Source organism: Serinus canaria, chromosome 4, assembly GCF_022539315.1.
Source record: "Serinus canaria isolate serCan28SL12 chromosome 4, serCan2020, whole genome shotgun sequence".
Taxonomy (NCBI): Eukaryota; Metazoa; Chordata; class Aves; order Passeriformes; family Fringillidae; genus Serinus; species Serinus canaria.
In genome coordinates this window covers 59,381,025-59,403,627 of record NC_066317.1, presented here as the reverse complement: position 1 = coordinate 59,403,627, position 22,603 = coordinate 59,381,025, and the positions used below count along the sequence as shown (strand labels likewise).

Below are 22,603 nucleotides of genomic sequence, written 5' to 3'. Positions count from 1 at the left end.
GTAATGTTACTTCATTCAGCTACATTCTAGAAGCAATTAATGCAATACCTTAATTGCTTTTAAAATCCACACTATTATCTGCTGGAACAAAAAACCCTGTTTGAAAGGTTCTCTGAAACTTTCATTTGTTACTGCAGCATTTGTTACTGCCACTAAAGGTGACTAAAAAAAAATCGTTGAAAGATTAACAAATCATGTTACCCTTATGAAGATTAAATGCAGTGATATAATATATAATAATTCTGTATATATGTATAATAAAATTATATAAGACAGGTCTTTCTTCCTCCAGTAGAGTTTATTTCTCCAGCCATTTAACTGGTTTCATACACTTCAGAGAGTGCTTCAACAACTTCCACACAGAGAGTTATTGGGTACATATGAAATCCATAACACATACAGTGAAGCTATCCAAAACCATACAGAAATAAGGAGAAAACTGGACTAGGTAATCCAAACATTGACTACAAAGTCATGCCAGAGTTCAATGGGAGGTGCACACCAAGAAGAGAGTGCATGAGGCAAAAAAAAAAATCTTTCAACAAGATAGATTGCCAATTGCATGGCAGTCTATCACTCACTTGCAGATGTACCTACAACTATTTATTTCAGAAAGGAATTGCTTGAAAAAGTTACATGGCAAATAACACCCATCTGACAAGTACAGCTGTTTCTTAAGCAGGTTTATATTTACAGCCATTGAGATTTTGAGCAAAACTTCAAGAGTAGCAACACTTAATTATGCAGATCTTTAGTTTCTAAGGACCTCTTAGGTATAAAAACATGTATTGCAACATCAACTAACAGTTGGTGGGACTAGTCATAGCACAAAAGGCACATAGCACAAGCGAAATGATAACATAACCTGTTTTATAACTGAAATGCTTTTTGGCTTGTCTGTGGTTCCAACAGCAATGCTCCTACATCAAATCACCTGAAAATGGCTGCAAAGCTCTGGTCTGTAGCAGTCAAAGGAGGAAGAATAGACAGGAAACAGTGTTAACCTCAAATCTGTCATTTAAGTAGTCTGGGATTCTCTCTTTCTCATGAGCTGAAAGTGTGAAATAAAGTTATATTTGGTAACAGCTTAACACAGACTCTCACACTGTACTTCTCTAAAGGTTGTTCCCATTTCTGGCTTTGCTAAGTGAGGTGGTCATCTCAAGCAAGATGTCCCCTTGCAGACATCCTCTGGTTGAAGACACAGAACTGCCTTTTCTCCATTATAAAATTCCATCTGTGGATGTTTCATTTATGTAACTGCCATACAGTTATTTCTCGATTAAATATATATATATATAAAGTTACAGTAATACATGTTGACAGCCACTCAGAGTGCATTTATTTCCATAGTCATTTTCAGAATTATTTTTGAATAAACACAGAATAATAAAATAACCACAATCCATTGAACCAGCTAATTTCTTGTGTTTGACTTTGTAATTGTTAACAAACAGCACAAAAGCGGCATCTCAGCATCTCATTCATGCTCCTACAAATGTGAGAAATTAAAATACATTTTTCTAATTGATTCTAAAGGAATGTATTCAACCATAGAGAAGAAATAAATTTCTTTTTGGGTTTTAAAAACTAAAAGCTAATTCTCTCTCCACAAGCAACATGAAACGTGACTGCATAAAAAAAGAAATTACTGTATTTTAGGCTCCATTTCAGGCAACTCATCCTGAAGCAAATCTGTATGCTGTATCTTTTTATGGTAAGAATCCTATTATTGTGTGGGAATAGAAAATATACACAATTAAAGAGATAAAGGAAGAGAGTGAAAGTGGAATTAACAGTGAAGGAGAAAAACCACCATCATTTATATACATATGTAAGCATCACAGACTTAGATTATGTAAGTATTTCTGAGTATTTTTTACTCAACTGGAAATTATATCCTGAAAGAATATTATGGACTTCGCTTTCTTCCGTGTGGAGGAGTAGAGCCAAAAGATGGATTTTACAGCAATGATTCCCTCAAGGATAATGTTTCATCCTCCACAAAGCCACCAGCTGTTTCAAAGTGAGGAATTTGTTACTATCTCAGGTTACAACTCCAAGGTCAGCTTGCCCCTCAAACAAGTTGATATGGAACGGAGAACAAGCCTAGCACTGCCATATTTTTTTTACCAGCTTTAAAAGAATTACTTTCCCATCCCCCCCTCTGATTTTTATTTACAAGAGGAGTGGGGATCCTTGGGGAAAAATCCAAACCACCAATGAACCTGTAGGAGACTGCAACCATTCCTATTTGGCATCAAAGCAGAATTTGGAAAAGAATGCTCAAGTAAAACACCAACCAGGTTAAACACAAATTAAAACCCTTCTAGAAAATTTTAAGCTATTTATACTAGACCACTATACCAGGCAATAGAATGCAGTGGAAAACTGGTACAATTTTTCTAAAACCCAAGGAAAAACCTGAACTGCTAACAAATGCAGGACAGAAGTGATACTATTAATTCAATTTTATCTGCCATTAAATAAGTAAAAGATTTCAATAAACATGGGGGTTCTTTTCTAAAATGTGTAATGGTATATGAGCAAAACATCAACAACCAACCTCTGTCCCTGCTAAAGCACCTCAATGGCAGCTTCCTCCAGAGTCCAGCCTAAGAGCCCTGGTATCTTTGGATACAGTGTAGTGCTGAACCAACAGCATTCAACAGTCCCTGTCTGCACAGCTCCCCACATGCTTCTTTAAAAAAAAGAAAAGCAAAATCAGGTCTGTACTTTTTCCATGCTAAAGAGTTGGACCTGAAGCCACACTCTCAAGGAAGCAGCATGTCTCAAGGCAGAGAAACCATATGGCATCACCTTGCTTTGAATAGTTTAGCATCTAAGCAGACACAGTTCAACTGAGCAAGAGATAATAGTTCTGCAGCAGGCAGAGCTATTTTTAGAATGAAGAGCAAATGAGACTGGACAAAAAACATATATAATTACCTCTGTTTGTGCTTTTGGTTCTCCAGCTTTGGCCCTCTCAAGCAGTTCTTCAAAGAGCATTTCAGGTTCTTCCTTCATGCCCTCTATAAATAAGATAAAGAAAATTGTTTACTAGCAATAGTTTAAAGTAGTTTTTAAATTGTTGCTATATGTGGTTGAAGAATTAAATTATCATAACAAAAAATCCAACATAAGGGTTTTGCAAGAATAGTGAAAAATAGCTTATTACAATATTGACTCTCCATCTCAGTACTGTACTTCAGCATATTTACTCTTGTTCTTTGCTGGATGCCACAGTTTACAGTTTCTCAATAGAATATTCATTACAATAAATATGAGCACACGTGGAACATATAATATGGATCAGCTTTTGTACTTTTACTGTTCTTTTCTTGATATCACCTCAGTCTTTCACCTGTCAATCTCTTTATTTAGTACTGGAACTTTTTCTAGGATTTTAAAAAATTAATCAGCTTTTAAAACTGTGTAATTGAAAGCTCAGTCCCTCAGTCTTTAGAGCATACAGAAACTAACAACAATTACATCTGCTAAACCTTGGCTTTTTAAAATTTTTCTCCAGGCTCCACCTTGTATTTTATTTATTTTCCATCTACTGAACACCTACAGACTTAAACAATCGGTTTTCCCCAAAAGCATCGTACTGCTCCATCAGTCAGTCATAAAGAAAAACTTGAGAGCTTTATCTGATATCCAGTGTTTGCAAACAACGTCATGCTGCATGCTACTTGGTGAATAAATAATTAGTTAATATCAAAGCTGATGAAGGCCAGGACTGCAACTTTTATGAGATGACTTCTCATAAAGTAGTTTGGAAAAACTTTAAAGAGAAAAATCAATACAATTTGTATGTTTTAAGTTGGGCAAGAATGGATAACTGAGCACTGACTCAGAGTTACAGCTTTACTAACCAACCAATCTAAAAGTACAGTGAGAAAGGCAGACCCAAATTCTACACTACAGCACCAAAGTCTGACCCTTATTGACATTACCCCACACAACCACTCTGTGACACTTTGTAACTATGTCCTGAGGGCAGCGGCAGCACGAAAATTGTGCTTGGGAAGCAGTTTCCAGGTACAGGAAAGTGACTTTCAGGCACCACTCCAAGTTAGAGTCCCTACCTGGCTGGGCAGAGCAATGCCAGCTGAGGGGCCAGGCTCTACCAGCTATTCTTCAGGAGATGGCAGGAAGGAAGAAATCAACCCCATCCCACATGATCTCCTGAAGAACAGGGTCACTTGCATTCTTTAACGTCCCTGGTACTGGGGACCATTTTTAAAGAAGAACAGGCTACAAGCCAACACTTTCATTAAAACTGATGTATTTAACAAGAGCAAATCATGAAGTAAGATTTCTTCTTCACCATGCCACAGTTTTGTCTGCCAAGTTCTACTGGAAAAGTTCTAATGCCAGATTATAACATGTTGTCTGGCTAAACAAGGCACATAATGAAAAATAATTTTCATTTACTACTTGGTCTTTTCAAAAAGCTGCAAAAATATTATTGTAAAGAAGGCAAACACCATTACAGCAAAATTAACTGCTTAATCTCCTTGCCCTGATATACAACCAACATAATTTGAACTATAAACAAGTCAGAAGCTTGTTTTCCAGATGGCACCTTTAACACCAGCAAACATCATTCAGGGGCTCTCTGCTAACAATAAGCAGGAAGTTACAGGAAAGAGCATATTGTTTGAAAGAAGCAAAATATTTATCTACCTACTCCACTCAAATGAAACAAGCTGGGCAAGGTGGTACTTTTCTTATTTCCTCCTGTATATATAATTTTCTTATTTCCTTTCAAATTCATTAAACCCTTCTGCATCAAAATTTCTGTACTAGAGGGCTTAGGAATGCCTTTTGTTTTTTCTGTTCAAGGTTTTCTACATGAGAACACCACAGATATTTCAGTGATACTCTGGATAATATAGGAGGCACCATTCATAATCAGTATTAAATGATAAAGTGGAATTTACACACATAAGAAAAACAACAAACTACAGAAAGCAGTTTGCTAAACTGATAAAAGCTCTAATAAGAAAGGCAGTTCTCTAGCAGCTTATATGGCAAAGTCTCCTCCTTTCTGTCCTGTTCCACTTGGCACACACAAGAGCATGGCACAACTCTGATCCCTTTTAGCTTTTTGCTCAGTAGAACGTGTTAGACAAGAAAACATACTTCTAAAGAAAGCTGAAGAAACAAAATGGGAATGTTTTACAACACCAGGCTATAGTTACTTTATTGCAATTCCACTGCAGATTAACATGTACATAGTGGTATTTGCAAAGATGGGGGAAAAAAGAGAAGAATTAAAAATATGCAGCCTTATGGTGAACTACCCCCTTCAATGAGAAAAAAAAAAAAATGGTGTTATTGCAGTAAACTTGTTGAACTTGTTTGTTCTAACAGAGCTGACTGCCAGGGGAAAGAAACACTTTCTGTGGTTATTTTCAACCTACTGCCCAATCTCTCCCACCCAGTTATCAATTCTGTGTACTTGCACATGTGACCTATGAATATAAATAACAGATAGTTAATTAAAAATATGCCTGTGGGTTGATTCTGTAGTTGTAGGGTAAAGGTGGAAGAACAGGTTGTGGAGATCAAATTTAGAATATCTTAGTATATACAGCTCTTGTAACCAGCAGTATTTTTCCTCTGCTTAGAAGATAACCAAGAGGATAATTAATCAGGCCAAGCATGACTCTAGTTTCATGGCTGCCAATATCAACCTACTTTTTCATACGGTATATAGGTCGGTCTCTGAAGGTAAAAGGTTCAAAGCACAGTCAAGGTGTGTTTTAGAACAAGGATGGACAACACATTCTTCAGCTCAACACTGAACAAACAACTACACAGGAGTATATGCACCCCCCACAAAAATACCATAAGAAGTGATGACTGTGACTTACCACCCTTGTTCTTAAGCATGTTTTTAGTAAGAAAATGTCTTGTGTATTCCTCCCACATAAGAGTATTGCAATGGAAATGCTGTCAGTGGAAGCTTTTATTTTCCAGCTTTGCTAAGAGCTCATGTCTTTTTAATGTCAAATTTTACTCTGTCTTGAATATAAAAATTTCCACAAGACATGAACACTCAACTTGCAATACTTATATATCTTTTATGACAATTAAAATTGACTTCACTAGCTGTTTTGTGTCAAGTGTCTTAATTCAAGCCAATGAAGTCTATCAGTCATTCAAGGCTCACAAGCATTGCAAATGAAAGCAGGCAAGAGAAAGCAGAAAAGTTTAAGACGGCACACAGCATTCATAAAAGAAGTTAAGACCAGGGTGTAGAAGGGCAGTTAGTACTTATTACTTCCTGTAGTTCCAACTCTGCCACCAAGAACTGAAGACTGTGTAAAGCTTAGCTCACCATCAGGCTGCACTATAAATCAGTTCCCAATACAGTTAATTCTACTTTCCCAGACACAGATCACTCATTCAACTTAAACTAGTTAATAGATATTGTAACAGTAACATTATTAACAAAATTTTAGTTGTTTTAGATTTTTTACTCTGTGTGATAAAATCTTAGGTTTAAGATATTAAATGACATTGCATACTTTAATTTTTCTGTTTCATTTTAAAAAATGAAAAAAAAATTATTTGTGATCTGCAAAGTATGATGCAGATGCAGATCATAATTTGCTGCATCTACGTCATCATACTACAGAAAGACAGCTACTTACATTTTGAAGCTTTACACATTACTTGACACATTGGCCACATAAAGTAAGATTCCAGCTTTGTTGCTGTAAGCTCGAATGGGAATTTAGCATTCATTCTGTCATAGGCAGGCTTTTTTACTATTTCTATCAGGTTTTTATCAGAAATAGGAAACGTTTAAAAAGGAAACATTTCAGTTTCTTAAGTACTTTGCTGGGATGCAATTATTGTCCCTTACCTCTGAAATTTAGCCATTAAATTGACAAAAAGGCAGTCAACCCACAGTAGGGGTTTAGTCCAAGTGAGATTGTAAGATACCAATGCTTAGAATTTTAAATCACAAAAGGAAGATGCCATTACAGGTTAACTATTAAATAGCATATCTAAACCTCATCTCTGGAGTATATTGAAGACTAAAACCCAACAAACCCTTCAACATTCATACAAAGTTTTGAAGAATGGACTTACACAATCTAGATAAGGAATATGTTCAATGCAAAAGACTTTAAAGACAAAGTAAATTGGGGTTGTCACAAGATCTCCTTCCCAGTATTCTAATACAAATCAGTAATAGATGCAATAGATTCCCAACCCTTTTGATACCCTTAACATACACAACTGAATCACATCACGTGAGCATTCACTATAGTTGGCTGGCTTGCGACAAAGTGTCTGACCACATATTTAGCAAAAACGTTTTACACACATTTTAGACAAACACTGCTTCCAAAACCTCAGCATTTTAAAGTGACATTGCATGTGACACTTCCATTCTTGAATTCTGAAATCTTTAAAGGCACATAATAGTCCTTTCACAAAAAGGAAGATTTTCAGTTGTATATATAGGCACACAAAGTGGATCATACACACACACCCATCACATAGAACACCCTCAATTTTCTCAGTGCTCTTCTAACCACAAAGAATCACTGCCTTCCTTCAAAAAAATCTACTGAAGTTATTTCAGGCAGAAAGAATCAATAGAGTGCATGCTGAATAATAAAAAGTGTTTGTCGATTTACTTTCCTACCAACACAAACACATTAAAGCTCTCAGCAGTGGATTTACTCAGCTCAAGGGAGTTTTAGCCCCTTGGCTGCTAATATCACCCCTGGCCAGGTGCACACAGCTTTCTTCTTAGGTCACAGCTACAGCACCTGAATTCCAGATTAAGCAAGAGGGTAAAGACCATGAACAGGGAATAACTAAGGAAAAAAAAGGTATTTTAAAGGATCACATTTTCTTACACCTTTTGAGCCTGAGATTTTATTTGTTCACAGTTATTGGAGGCCGGCCCCATGACAGTCATGCTATCATGCACAATAAATAATTATTTTAAACAAACACAAGCTGGGGACTTGTAAGTGCTTTGAATGAAAAGGTGAAAACCTAGTGAGAACAGGATAAAAGGAAAACTGAAAGCACCTTCTCAGACAGGAAGCAATAATGAAGCATTCATACAAAATATGTAAGTTTAAAAGAAATTACAGGTTTTACAAGTGAATATTAAAGCTCATGGAAACTCTACTGAACAAAAGATTAATGCATTAAGCAACACCCACACAAAGAGTATGAAGGAAACCTGTATGGCATACACACTTTATAGGATCATGACTTCATGCATTCATTTGGGCTCAGAAAAAGAATTGACAGGAATGTGCAGTAGGAGGAGGATAAAACCCATGTGCTGGGAAAAATAAAGGATCTGAGATGACAACATACAAAACAAGATTTCTGGATTGGCCGTCCCATTTTATAGTACAGGAAGTATTCCTGAAGTGACTGAAAACAATCAGGAACAGCTGAGCATATGCACAACAAAATAATATGTTTAGTCCTACCCAGTGGGAGCACTCCTCCAAGCTCACTGAGCACACACCTAGGAAAATACATAACCATTTTCACTATTCCATGAGAAGATCTGACAGTTGACACAGGTGAAAATTGTTATCAAGGTGGCCCAGCAAAGTGAGCCAAGCAGTCTTACAAATGATGTAGCAAATTTTAGGTTTAGCTATAGAATTTTAAATGTAGTTTCCTTAACCTTTTGTTGAATAAATGTGACTAAGACAAAAAACAGAGCTGCAAAAAGGCCAGAAAGCGACAACAGCAACCTCAACCACATCCCAGAAAATTATGCATTCAAAAACAGGATATGCTTTTAAATACATTTAATAAATAAATTTATATTTTAAGTAGTTCCTCCAACTAAGGAGGATACAAAAAAAAATTAAAAACCTATTTTTTTCCTAATTAAGAAAAGTAGATATACTGGGTTGGACATGATGGATCCATACTTACATCTCTAAAGGCAGGGAACAAGGCTTCTCATGTAAGTCCTCTAAAGAAATTAGAATGCAGGTTACATGGAAAAGTGAGAGATTAAGAAACAGAATATGAAGATTTAAAAAACACAGCTTTCATTCTCCCAGGGGAAAGATTATCAGTTTAGACACACACGGATATAAAATAAGGCCTAAATCACTCCATACATTTACATGAGTGAAAGAAAAAAGGGCTAATACCAAGATGCCAAAATCTGCCGATGATTCTGTGTTATTCAGAAAAAAAACCAACAAAAAACTCAAGCAAAACCTTCAGAAGGATTTAATGACTAATTAAGTGATAAAAGACTAGATGAAATGCACCAAACCAGGAAGGCACTTTATCACTGAACACACAGTAATAAGCTCTGAACTATTATCACTCAGCACAACACCTTACAGTTGTAACAGTGTTTTATCAAAAACACAGTTCAGGGCTAATAAGACACTGTTACCAGAGCTTTATAACTTGGGGAAGAAAGTGAGGAGAATGAAATAGAGAAGGTAAATAGAGAGTCTATTCAGTGTTTTTCCAAACACAGGAACTCAAGGGCATGAACAGATTAAAATATTTGGCCAATACCAAATATTTCTGTGAGCTTAAAAAGACTTTTAAAAAATGTTTAGGCTGCAAGTAGCTAGAGAACATTCTGAATAAAATAAAGGACAGCTGTAGCACTGCATTTAGAAAAAAGCCCCTTGACTCTAATAGGCATGCTGGAAATAACAGGGTAAATGATTCTCAGGAAAAAGGTAACAAGAACCTTGAACCTGACAAAGCCTGTTATCAATCTCTGGTATTAGCACTGAGTATTGACAGCAATATCTCTGTTAAAGAGAGCCTTCCTAAACTGGAACACATCCATGCTAGTTCAGGTGTAAGAAAAAGCTGGATGGCATCCAGAGGAAGAAAAACTGCACTTCATGTTTTCATTAGCTTTATTAAACCAAAAGCTCACTACTTAACTTCAGTGGGTTTTCTACTTATAAGGAGTTACAGAATGTCAGGCATCTCCCTCAGTGCCACGTTATTAACTGACAGAGTAACTGAGATATTTGATGGAGTACTATGGAACAAGCTTTCATCCCCAGGCATTTCTATCAGCTAAATTACTGGGGTGGGAGCAGGGAGTGAAGAATGTCTTCTTTGACATTAGATCTCCCCACATATGAACAAATTCTCTATAAACCATGAAGAGCACTGATGTCTGAACTGAACTTCGTCACATGGCACAGCACTGTACTTACTTGGAGCTTCAAGCATCCATCACTTTACTGCTTTAGCAAGGCTTTACTGTAATTGAATCTGAAAGGGAGTACTGTCTCAATCACAGGGAAAATTACTTGCTTCTACTGTGAGTGGATACTAGTATGAATAAACTATATTCACTGCTAAACTCCACTCCTCCCACCATGCTCCACAAGGTAAGATGAACAAATGAGTGTGTAGGTGGAGATTGATATGGCACAGAAAAGACAGATATAGAATTATTTGTATTTGAGAAAGCCTCTTCTATGACTTCTATTATCAAGACTTGAAGCTGTATTTTTACTTAACCTTTTCTTGCTCAGGAATTTCCATAAAAATATGCCTCTGAAGTGCAACATGCAAAGCTTATCCCATTCTTAGTATTAAAAAAAGTGCTTAAGTAGTACTTCCAGATAGGTTCTAACTGTTCTACAATTAAGTTTAGAATCACAAAAGCAGTCTTTGCCACAAGTTTCATCAGAGAAAAAATTGAAATGCAGCTATATAACCCAGCATTGGATTTGGCTTAAAAAGAAATAGCCAGTAAAAGGTCAAAAATGTGCTATGAATCTTGTGCCAACAGAATTTAGGGTTTTGCACCAAAGGACCTACATCACCTTAACTATTACCATAAAAATTTACAAAGACAATCAGCTTGCTGGAAGCCAGTCAGTTTTTAATACTAATTTTTCATCCTCAGTTTACATTCAACAGCACTGAAATGTGTTCTGTTCCCTAGATTTCAATGCCTTTGGTAGAAATAACCCAAAATGAACGACATGAAAAAGCATCATTTGGTTTTGTACAAACCAAGCATCAAGCTGCTGAAGACAACCCACCTGCAAACCTCTGAATTTGCAGACTACTTTGAGGCACTGGCGTCTTTCAGCTCTGCATGACTGAACGGCATTCTCAGACAACTGTTGAAAGGGAATCCTTCTCCTATAGCTCAGTTTTCATCAGTCTTTTTCTCTATTCATCCAGTATTTACCTTTGCTATAGCAGTCAGAAAATGTTATAGCTTCTCATGAAGTCAGTAGATGTCTTACTGCACTGTTCAAAACTATGATAGGACTGAATTGTAATCATCTGGTTTTATTGTGGTACTTAAAAAAAACAAAGCAAAAAACAAAAACAAAACCCAAACCCCTATGACTGAACCATCAGAAAAACACCGTCACAAACCTGAAGCAGTTAATTCATGTTAGAAGAGTGAATGAACTTGCTTTCACAATTTTCACAAACTAAATATACCAGCTATAGGAAATAATTTTGTGGTGGATGCTCAGTAATAGCTCATTTGCTAGTATGAAGGAAACTTCATAACATGGGCAAAGGAGCAGGCAACAAGAATGCATGCACATACAAAATATATAATCAAAGCTTATTTGTCAAGCAATAAATAATCAAGAAAAAGTGGGAAAATGAAAGCTTATGGGGGTGCCTGTCCATGGATAGCAACCAATACAGGCAGAGCAGCACATCTGGTGGACAATCTGCCTACAAGGTATTTCTTTTGGAGTCACGTCCTATATAATACATCCAAGCTTCTTTTGGAAGTGCATGGTGGTAATTCTGATAGTGTTACACTAGATTTTATGCTTCTTCCTGAAAGCACAAATCTGGTAAGGTAATTAAAAAAAAAAATCAAACAAATTCAAGAATTTCAAGGAACAGCACACAGCTTTTTATTGCAGATTTTATTTTCAGTATGAAACAAGCTTTCTAGAATTTCAGACACTCTTAGGAGTAAAGGCATAACACAATTAAGGCAAAATAAAAATAATTTCTTTTGTTAGAAGATGCTATGTAAGCTCCTCTCCTAAGTGAAAGATGTCAGATCGCCTCCATTCATCTACAGGCAGAATACGTAATTTTAGAAGTTTTGATCTGTACATTTTATAACGGTAAATGCAGGTTCTAACAGCTTTTTTTGTGTCACTGGATTGTATTGTTGAGCTTTCAGTGCTCAGGAGAGCCAGCCTGAGTCTCTAGAGAAATCCTCCTACTCACTTTCCGCAAGTTCCGAAAGCTCAGTGGTATTGTGAGCAGTAACTGTGTAGGAGTTAAGTTTCTAAAAAGACTGACATTCCACTTAAAAGCTGGCATCAAGCATCATGTCATAAACATGATTTGCACCTATCAAATATAATGACAGAGGAACTGACTGGAGAAGAAGAAGAAATACTTTGTTCAACAAACATCAACGATTTGAAAAAAGGTTTTATTAACTTTAAATGCCTCGCTGCTCCTCCACGAGTGCTGAATCCCTTCATCCATTCAGAAGCCTCTCAAATTCTTAACTGCATAGTAAGGGCTTGGTACAATTAAGAGTACATTGCATCTTTTTCTTTTATGCCTTTAACCTCCATGCTCAGATCTTAAGACAATTCTCCTTGTCCCAAGAACAATTCCAAGTTCTTATACTACCATACTTTGGCAGGAATTCGACTTTAAAAGGTGGTTAACAGCGATGGGAAATAAGGGAATAACATTTGTTTACAGAGCTGTTCAAGTCTAGGACTCAACTCTACTTTCTCTGGGAGGAGCAATGCATATGTAGATATGGTAATAGTCTTAGTCACACCACAATTGCAAGTCATCAAATAGCATTAAATTGAACTGGGAACAACTTCTGCACCCCCACAAAATGAATGTAAATTGTAAGGATAGTGGTAAAAAAAAAGCATGTAGGTGGAAGACAAAGAGTGATATTATAGACTATAAATTTTAAAAGTGGAGGAAAAACTGTTCTTCAAATCTGTATTTTTCTAGTGTAGCTATTACTGTACAATGATCTTTTAAAGTCATTAAAATAATTTTGTATTTAACTAATGAGACAGTCCTGCTCCTTTTTTCTATGCAGGCATCTGATGGAATCCTTTATGGATGAGCTGGAATAAATCTAACAAAAATCTGCAGTTCCAAAACTGTAGAGTTAAAAATAAATTAGCATTTTGTCATTTCTTAGTTGATAATCATCAATATTAACCATTTCCAAGAAAAAAAGAAAGGAGAAAGCAATGCAAAGCAATGTGAGAAGATGAGACCACAGAGCTCACCAAGCCCATATATTATTGTAGGTACAGACAGAAAGTTATCATAACAACCTGCACAATGCACATGGAGTTTCAGCAATTCTGCAGTTTGAGCACTTCACCACAATGACACTCCAGCAGTCCATTCGCTGTCAAAACAGAGGGGCCCTTAAAAAAGTAACATTCCAACATTTTAGCAAATCTACAAATCCAGTGACTTAAGCATTTCTAATAAATAACTTTCCAAAGGATTAGCTTTACTTGCCATTTTACTGTTCCCAGTCTCACCTTCCAACTTTCACAATGAAGTGGGGCTGCTGCTGCTGTGAGGGGCCCTCCAGCAACACAGCAGCTCCAAGTCTCTCCTTGATTACTGTACTGGAACAGGGATTTGTCTGCACAGTGGAACACACACACACTGGATTTCTTCTGAAGGAAATCGAATTGGAAGATTCCAACCACTAGATTAAATTCTTAAATTTGCACAAAAGGAATGTCAAGTCCTTCACACCAAAGAATTTACAGGGCCACTCCCATTTCATTACATAATTCACTAATATGAGTATAGTTCTTCCCTTTCTACCCTTTTCTTTCAGCACTCTGGGACTATGCTAGAAATTTTGTATCATAAACAGATTAGGAAATTGATCCACCTGGAAAATAATGGATGAACACTGAACTAGGGCACCTTCCATAATCTGGTTCATCATATAAATGTAAAAAAATTAATAGCAGTAAGAGTATTTTGTTATCAACCAAAAAACCCATTTATGTATTTCACATGGTGGAAGAGGGAAAGATGGAGAATGTTTCCTCCAATAAATGGGTGTTCAATCCTCCTCCCATATAGGGTAAAAATACCAGCATGTTACTGACAATAGCAGCAGACATGAAAAAGCCTACTTCCATTGTTCTGCACCAACAATGATGATGTCCCAAAATTTTATCAAAAAATACAGTCATTAACTTTTGTTTGGATAGAATCCTTTCTCTCTCACAGAGAGCAAATGAGCCTTCTAGGAGCCTGAGTATTTAATGGTAAAGTTTGAAGGGGCATTAATAAAATGACAGATAAATTGTTAAGTAATTAATACTTCAAGGCATAATCCTCCCCTTCAAATAATCAAAGGTTTTTCTGAGATTTCTTCAAGCTTTGCACAAACACTTCAGTTTGCCTCAAGAGTTAGTCTGTAATAGCTAACTGCCAAAAAGTAAAGACACAGAAGTGCTAAAACAGTGCTCTGAAGCAAAGGTTCTTTGTAACCTTAAGTGGAAGAAGGTAATACTTGGAAAATTTTTGTAAATTAGAAAGGTTCCCTATTTTTTAGCTATCATTTAGCAATACCTTGGAGACACACTCCTATAAATTGTTGCAATGCATTGTAAACTGTTTAAAAGATTTTTTTACTATTTATAAATATGAAGTCAGTCAATTAATAATTCTCTTCCTAGACATACAAAAAACTTTCACAACCGAAATACATACAGAACTCTGTATATCTACAAACAAAATATAATAAATTGATTTTTTTTGTCTGCAAAGTTCTCTGAACAAACACCTTCCCTTGTGTTCTCAATTCTAGAACAAGAGATTACAGCAAAACCATGGACAAAAAACCCTAACTAGTTCCTCAGGCAAAGAGACCTTTCTTCAAGCACTGCAACTTAGCTTTGCAATTTCTCCTTTCCAACCTTATTAGCTAGCAAATGTGCATGAATGATGTAATAATCTTTTTCATGCACATATGAAAAATTAGCATCTTCTCCCCAGGTTCTCTAGTATCCTAGCATGACCTCTTTTATCCGCTGACTGGCAGACAGTCAATTTTTAGGAAAGACACCTTACATGCTTGAATGTACTTAAGCATTACAATAAATGGTAACTCTTCCAGATAACCTTGATGCATTGTTCTCAGGGGTCTTAGGAAGAGGGAAGAGACGAGAAAGTTGACTCCATGTTCCGAAGGCTTGGTTTAATATTTTAAGATATATATTGTGTTAAAACTATACTAAAAGAACAGAAGAAAGGATTTCATCAGAAGGCTTAGCTAAGAATAGAAAAGGAATGAATAACAAAGGTTTGTCTCTGACCGAGACAGTCTGGACATGTGGACTGTGATTGGCCATTAATTAGAAACAACCAGATGAGACCAATCACAGATCCACCTGTTGCATTCCACAGCAGCAGATGAGAATTGTTTATATTTTGTTCTTGAAGCCTCTCAGCTTCTCAGGAGGGAAAAATTCTAAGGAAAGGATTTTTCATAGAACGTGTCAGTGACATAACCTCCTGCACAATAAACATTCACCTGGGGTGAAAGTCATCCAGTTCAAGTTATCACTGTGGCTGAACGGAAGCAGTTATTTGAATCCAGATATGACAGTCAAGTATCTGATCACGACTGTATTGTGAAACATGTCTCTCAATTCTGCTCTCCTTTCATCTGAATCAAACCATCTCCTGGGACATACAGATATCCTTTCTAACTGAGCAATACAGGGCCACTTACCATGACTGCAGACTCAGGCATCTCTTTCAAAAAACATCAATAGCAGCAGTAGTACAGATAATCACATGCTAACTAAGTCACCACATTGAAAGTGCTTTTTTCCAAGCTCTGTTCTGTGTGTAAGGAGAAGAAATGGTTTCTCTAGCAAGAATGATACTTTTAAGCCTACTTGGAGAATTTGGTGTTGGGAGCTCCAGAGCTCACACCCAAGCTCTGTCTTTTCACGTTGCTTTAAGGCTGTATCTGAAGTAAGGAGATTCTACAGAGTGGATGAAACACAGAAACCAGGAAGGGGTATGTAACACTTGGACCAGAAACTGAGGGGCCTGTGCACCTGAGAGGCATAAAACTGTCTTATGAGATCAGTCTTAGTCTGTTTCAAAAGACTTCACTAGCCAGCAGACACTGGTCTTCCCTGCTATACACGAACTCTCCTGTAATTTCCTTACATGAATACTGATGACTCCATGGCTTTAAAATTTCAGGAGCCCTAATTATATGCTTTGCTCACTAATAAGCTTCCCTGTCCATGAACATCCTTGAAGGACTAACCATTTTTCTTCTCATTTATTTTTAAACATGAAAGCTGACATATTGACATTCACTCCATTCCTACATACACAAGGAATGGAAAACCAAAACCATACTTAAGCAGAATGCAAGAGTTTTGAGTAGAAATAGGAATGCCCTCCTTTTCTAACAAAAAAACTGTATCTATAAATTATCCTAATGATTATTTTTTTATTATTAAATCTAGATTCAACTTGCTGAATAAATTCTCAAAACACTGTTACCTCCCATTGTGAAAGAAATTATTGAAGGAATAACAAACATTACCTAACGATACATCAGCAGAACAGAGACTGAAAAATTGCTAAGAAAAAAAATTGCAGTGTAAGAGTTTGATCTAAAGGAGGTACCTGTTCTGCTGAGGATATTATGTGTTTAAGTGCTTTACTGAGTCAGAGCCAAGGCATTCATTAATTTGGTGGATTACTCTACAAGATAGGGATAATGCTGCAGGAATAGATGATGTGATGTGTGCTTCCAGGAAACAAATTACTTAACATTCACTTTGATGCTATAACCTTAAACACAGTGTATTTTACCAAAAAATAGAAGAAAAAGCACAGATCAGAAATACAGATATGGTCTCAAGAATATTACAAGAATTAGTAAAATGGTTGAGGTTAGAAAGGATCACTGGAAGTCACCTGTTGCAACCCCTCTGCTCATGCAGGTTCACCCAAGTTGGCTGCCCAGGACAGTGTCCTCATGGTTTTTGAGTATCTCAAAGGATGCAGACTCCAGCACCTCTCTGGACAACCTGTGCCAGTGCTCAGTCACCCTCACAGAAAAAACAAAGTGTTTTCTGATGGACAAAGGGAACCTCCTGTTTGTGCCAGCTGTCTCTAATCCTTGTGTTGGAGACTACTGGAAATGTCATGGCTCCATCCTTTTTGCACCCTACCTTCAATTATTCACACTGATATATATTTAGGCACATTGATAGATCCCCCTGAGACTTCTCTCCCCCAGGATGAACAGCCCCAGCTCTCTCAACTGTCTCCCACAGAAGAGATGCTGCAACTCATTCACCATCATCTCTGTGGCCCTTTGCTGAACTCTCTCCATGTCTCTCATGTACTGAGTAGGCCAGAACTGGATGAAGCACTCCAGGGCTGACTGGAGGGGAAGGATCTCCTTCCACCTGTTGGGCAATGTTTCAACTATTGCAGCCCAGTATACCAGTGACCTTCTGTGGGGGAAGGGCACATGGGCATGTAGTAGATCATCCTGAGCTGAAACTGCCTTTCCAAATAATTGAGATATACACAGTACATTTCCCCTTCTCAAACAGAAATTAAAAATTTCTGATTTATTAAAAATTATACAAACTTAAATTTGTTAAATTAATTTAAATTTGAGCAAGATATTTAATTCATTATTAAAGAGGAGTGTTCTATGTGTTTAGTAAGATTTGAAACAGCTTTCTGTATATTAGTGTGCTGGTCTTTTCTATCCTCTCTCCATCACTCTGCGTTAGTCACAATCATAGCGGCTACTGAAAATTACCCAACTTCTTAATCTTCTAAGAAAGAAGTCAGAGCAGCCTTTCCCAGAACATCTGGTCTGAAGCATATTTCCTTTCATACAACCAAACCACAACATGCCCTGGCTGTGAGTCCAAATCCTTCACTTTTCCTAGACCTGTGAGAAACTCAAGTGTTATTTATCGTAAGGGCTCTGGTGATTCCAAGGAACACCTTCATGTCAGTTCAAATATTTTGAGAATTTTTGAAGTGCCAATTTTCTTTTTGACATATCAGTTTGTTTTGTATTTATTTTCATATGCACATCTTTGAATGTGTATTTTTATTTGCTGATCTTTCTAAAGTCCTACGAAAATGCCCATTTTTAAGTTCTGATGACCAGAACTTCCTTTCTTTAAAAAAGTTTTCAGTTCTAGAAACTGTTAGCACTATCACAAATGGCATAACTCTAAAACCATAAGCCATATAAGAAAATACCGTAGTATGTATTATTGAAGACATTTTCTATCTAAATTCACTAAAATCTTGGTTGTTAGAGATTCCAGCAAAACACTATGCCAATGGTAGCTCATTCTGCTGCATTAAATACTTGAGTATATTAAGAAGGGCATGGGAAGGGCAATGACAGTGGCACCAGGCACCCATAATATTTTAATGGGAAGAGACTTAAAGCAACCAGGAATGAGTCACAACTGAAAAGGAGAAATACATCAATGTTCAAAAGCCCTTTTTAATAAGCAGCATCTCTAATACAGAGTTGCATAGGTAGGGCTCATTAGCAAATACACAGGACTGTAAAGAGAACTAAGATAAAAATCAGTGTGATTTTAAAAGTCCAACATTTGTCTAGAGTAAGAAAATATCCAAATTAGCTAGAAAAGAACAGCTGACAGAACCTATGTGCAAAACACCACTAGACAGATTGTGTTGATTTCCAGAATCTTGCATCAGTGTGGGCACCAACAACAGAAACTTACGGATTGCTTTTTCAAATCACAGTACAACTAAGGCAAGATGACTTCATACCATATTCCTATTACAGTTACTATTCTTTCCTTGTTGAACCATAGTAAGAAACTAGAAAATGAAGAAAGAAAAGAAAACATATCTGTTAGCATTAACATTAACTCTAAATTAGCAACCACGTAGGTAATATGAGAAGTGTCAAATCTCCATAATCTCTCAATTCTTTTACAAGTGGGCTAGATGACAGAATTGGTACTGAACACTGATGCATGACAGAAATTAGGATATCCAAAAAAAAAAATTCTCCTTCATTGGGAACAGGGAACCCAGAAGGTTCCAACAGTCAATTATGAATTAGATGCAAACAATAGATTTGCTGACACAGTCATAACATTGGCCTGAACTACGTGCAGAGCTCAGTTCCATCTAGTATGTGCCACACAGAGAGTCACACATTTAATAATTTTAAACTCTTGGATGCCTTCCTATCTTCAGTAGAGAGACTCATATTTGTGAACATAAGGGCATGTACATAAGCAGTTTCACAATCAAAAGTCCAATTTTAAAGAAAGTTAAAGAGCAAGAGATGAGATAGATCTGGAGCACAAGACCATCTTGCACAAGTGTAAGATGACAAACTGAATTAAAACTGGAACTCAGCAGGTGAATACAGGAGCCAGGTGGTTTTTGTTCGACATTTTACATAAGACCTCACTCTCATCCTATCAGTTTCCACAATCTTTGAAACTCAATAGTTGCACATCAAGTGGAGGAAAAGAACCACATCATTCCACCTTTCACAGTGTATCATGACTGTAAATCTAAATTCTTATCTTAATGCTAATATTAACTTCAATTTTGGCTTCATGTACTAGTTTATTATTCCATCAGTCTACACTACAGTAGTATCTTATGCATCCACATTAGAATTCATATTAAAGCTACAGTTATAGCATGTGTTCTAGCCAAACAAAGAAATTAAATTGAAACATTATTATGCTAAATTTAATTAAATCTCCCTGCCAATTTTCAAATAAAGTTCTTTCCTATTACTTTGCACAAACCTGAAAAATTACACAGGAAAACTCAAAAATATGCACAAAGGAAATTGAAGTAGAAAAGACTCTTCCACAACAACAGGTTAAAAGAAATTGGAGAAATTTATTTTCCTACTTTACAGTGTCTTTAAACAGAGTTTTGAATACATACAGATGAAAAATTGGGAGATTATTGTGTGTAAGCTCATTTTGCATAAGAATCGCTTTCATACTTACCCTTTTTTTCTGTTTTCTCCCTGCTGCGGGAGTAGCCAGGAACTGAAGAAGTTGCAGAATCTCCTGAAGAGGTTCCAGGTCTCTGACTGTTCCCACTATGGGTCACAGGAGCAGCATTTAGCTGGGACCTTCCAAGCTGTTGCTGGGGGTGAGAGGGACTTGAGGTGGGATCAGGAACTGGATTCATTTTAGCTGCCAAAGAAGAAAATAATGATAAATTATCAGAAAGCAGGTTTACAATGTAAAACTGGATGAATTTTTATTCATTTACAATAAAAATTTGAAATCTGAATGTATTTGTATCATTTAGGTAAAAAAAAAAGCCTAGAAAACGGCAACAAGGCTGACAGGAACTTCAAGATATATCTATACATTCTTCAGTAATTCCTAGCATGAGCAGATAGAGCTGAGTCTAACCATATATACAACATTGTGCCAGAAGAGTGACTGCTTTTTTCCCTAACTAATTTTTCCCTAACTAAGGGTTACAAGTGTAAACAAATGCTAAAACTAATAATCAATCCTGTAAATCCTGCATATGAATGTCTTCTCTGAATTTAATGCTCTGCTTATACATGCTAGAAATAAAGACTAGCCCCAAACTTTTTATGGACAAGTCTATAATAATTTAAAAAATCTCATCAAAGGCCTGGGTAACTGTCATCACCTAATCAGGAGACAGAATAATGATAAGAAGGCAAAGCAGGAGGAGATGTAGGACTCTGCATGGGAAATCAGAGGAGGAACACCACCAAGGATGCTGTTTTTAGACATAATCAACTTAAATGCCCATGATTCAAAATTAGCTTACTTTAAATACCTTTATGTCCCATTAAAAAAATATATAATATATAAAAATATATATACATGGCAGGGAGGCAAAGGTGTTACACGAGAGGGCCTTTTAGCTATAAGCCCTCTCAAAAATAAGAGGGGATCTCTGCTCTATAGTAAAAAGTTCCCTAAATAAGTAAACGTGCATAAAAATGCCTACTGAAAATTTGGCTTGTACAAAAGTAGCAAGGTACACATATACTACCACAGCATAACACATAGCAACTCTTGCTGCTTAAGAGCAACTTTCCTGAAGTTAAGCAATTTCCAAGGAGCATTTTAGAATATTTCTGGCAATAAACAATATTTTTTAATTCTGTATAAGCACAGAATTATTTCAGAATACCAACCTGAACATGTCCTTGTAAAGATTAAAGTAGTATAGCCAAAACCACAGACACCACTTAACCAACAACTTTCTCCACTCAAAGGATGCAAAAATCACAACAGGGTGCTAGGAGTACTAGCAATGTCTCTACTGCCAAACATACTACTTGTAATGTGACAACTTGGCTGCAAAAATTAGGCTGCCCTAAACCAGAAAATATTTTACTGATATAAGTAAATGCGTTTCTGTATTATGTTTCTACATCAAGTTATAAATAAACCAAGATAGTTCAGTTCAACCTTCAAACAGTCCTCGGAAAATACAGAGATTAAAATACCTTCCCGGTAAACCAGCATGAGTATTTTTAACCATTATACAATCACAAAAGTTACTGTGCCTCCAGTTTTAACTTGACCTTAGAGCTTTTTAAGAGGGACGGCGAGCGCGGCCAGGCCGCGCCCGAGGCGCCCCGCGGGGGATGCGCGGCTCGGACGGTCCGGCTCCTTCCAGAACGGGCAGCACCGGCACAGCCTCTCCAGCACAGCCGTGAGCAAGAGCTCACCTCGCTATCAGCCACCTCGCAAAACCATTCCCGTCCCAAAAGTCACTCTGCGCTTGTCCTACAAAGCGCACCACCAACTTTTCCTCGGGGCTGTTAGCGAGCCAGCGGGCGGTGACTCCGCACCCACCGGGGCCAGCCGCTCCCAGTCGGGAGCACCGGAGTTCGCTCGGCCTCGTTCCCCGGAGGTCCGATAGTACCCGGGCGGCCCTGCCTCTCCGGAAGGCCAAGGAGCCCCAGCGGGGAGGCAGCAGCTCGGGCTGTCCTGCGCGGGGTCCCGCCCCACACGCTCACCGAGCCCGGCCGGGCGAAGTCAGCACCGCGCACCCCCGATGACGAACCTCTCCACAGCTCCTGAGGCGGCCGGACGCCGACTGGGGCTCCGCCGGCAGCCCGCAGCCCTGAGGGGCGGCGCTGCCCCGCCCATCGGCCGCGACCCGCTCCCCTCTCCGCTGCCACTCACCGCCCTCCGCTCGCGGGGAGGGCTCCGGCGAGGCCCCGCCGAGGCCGGGCGGGGCCGGCGGCAGGAGGCGGAGGCGGAGGCGGAGGCGCGGTCGCGGTCGCGCAGGGACGGCGGAGCGAAAGAGCGGGCGGCCGCAGAGCAGGAGTACCGGGGCTACAGTGTTGTGCGGCCGCGTCCCGCGCAGTGACAGCGGGCGGGGGCTGACCGCCCACCCGTGGGGCCCAGGGGTGTCAGGACGGGGGCGGGCTTGGGCCGCTGCAAAATGGCGGTGCCGGGTGAGGCGGGCGGAGGCCGGCGGGTCCGGGGTGAGGCCGCAGCTCAGCTCCGGCGGTGACAGCGGCGGCGGCAGGGTCGGTGTG

At 38.1% G+C, this 22,603-nt stretch overlaps 1 protein-coding gene across 4 annotated transcripts in view; it reads right to left on the bottom strand.

Moving 5' to 3' along the window:
• Positions 1-22,275, bottom strand: part of WFS1 (wolframin ER transmembrane glycoprotein) — a 33,944-nt gene extending 11,669 nt beyond the window's left edge. For 2 of the 4 annotated variants that reach the window (XM_018924739.3, XM_018924766.3), the window contains exons 1-3: positions 22,076-22,237; positions 20,061-20,252; positions 2,950-3,032 (exon numbers count right to left, since the gene is read on the bottom strand). In XM_018924739.3, the coding sequence (XP_018780284.1) occupies positions 2,950-3,032; positions 20,061-20,247 (270 nt within the window). In that variant the 5' untranslated portion in view covers positions 20,248-20,252; positions 22,076-22,237. Of the gene's footprint in view, positions 1-2,949; positions 3,033-20,060; positions 20,253-21,784; positions 22,034-22,075 lie in introns of those variants that run through there. The other 2 variants (XM_050973870.1, XM_018924758.3) reach the window with 2 other exon arrangements.
• Positions 22,276-22,603: the final 328 nt, after the last annotated feature.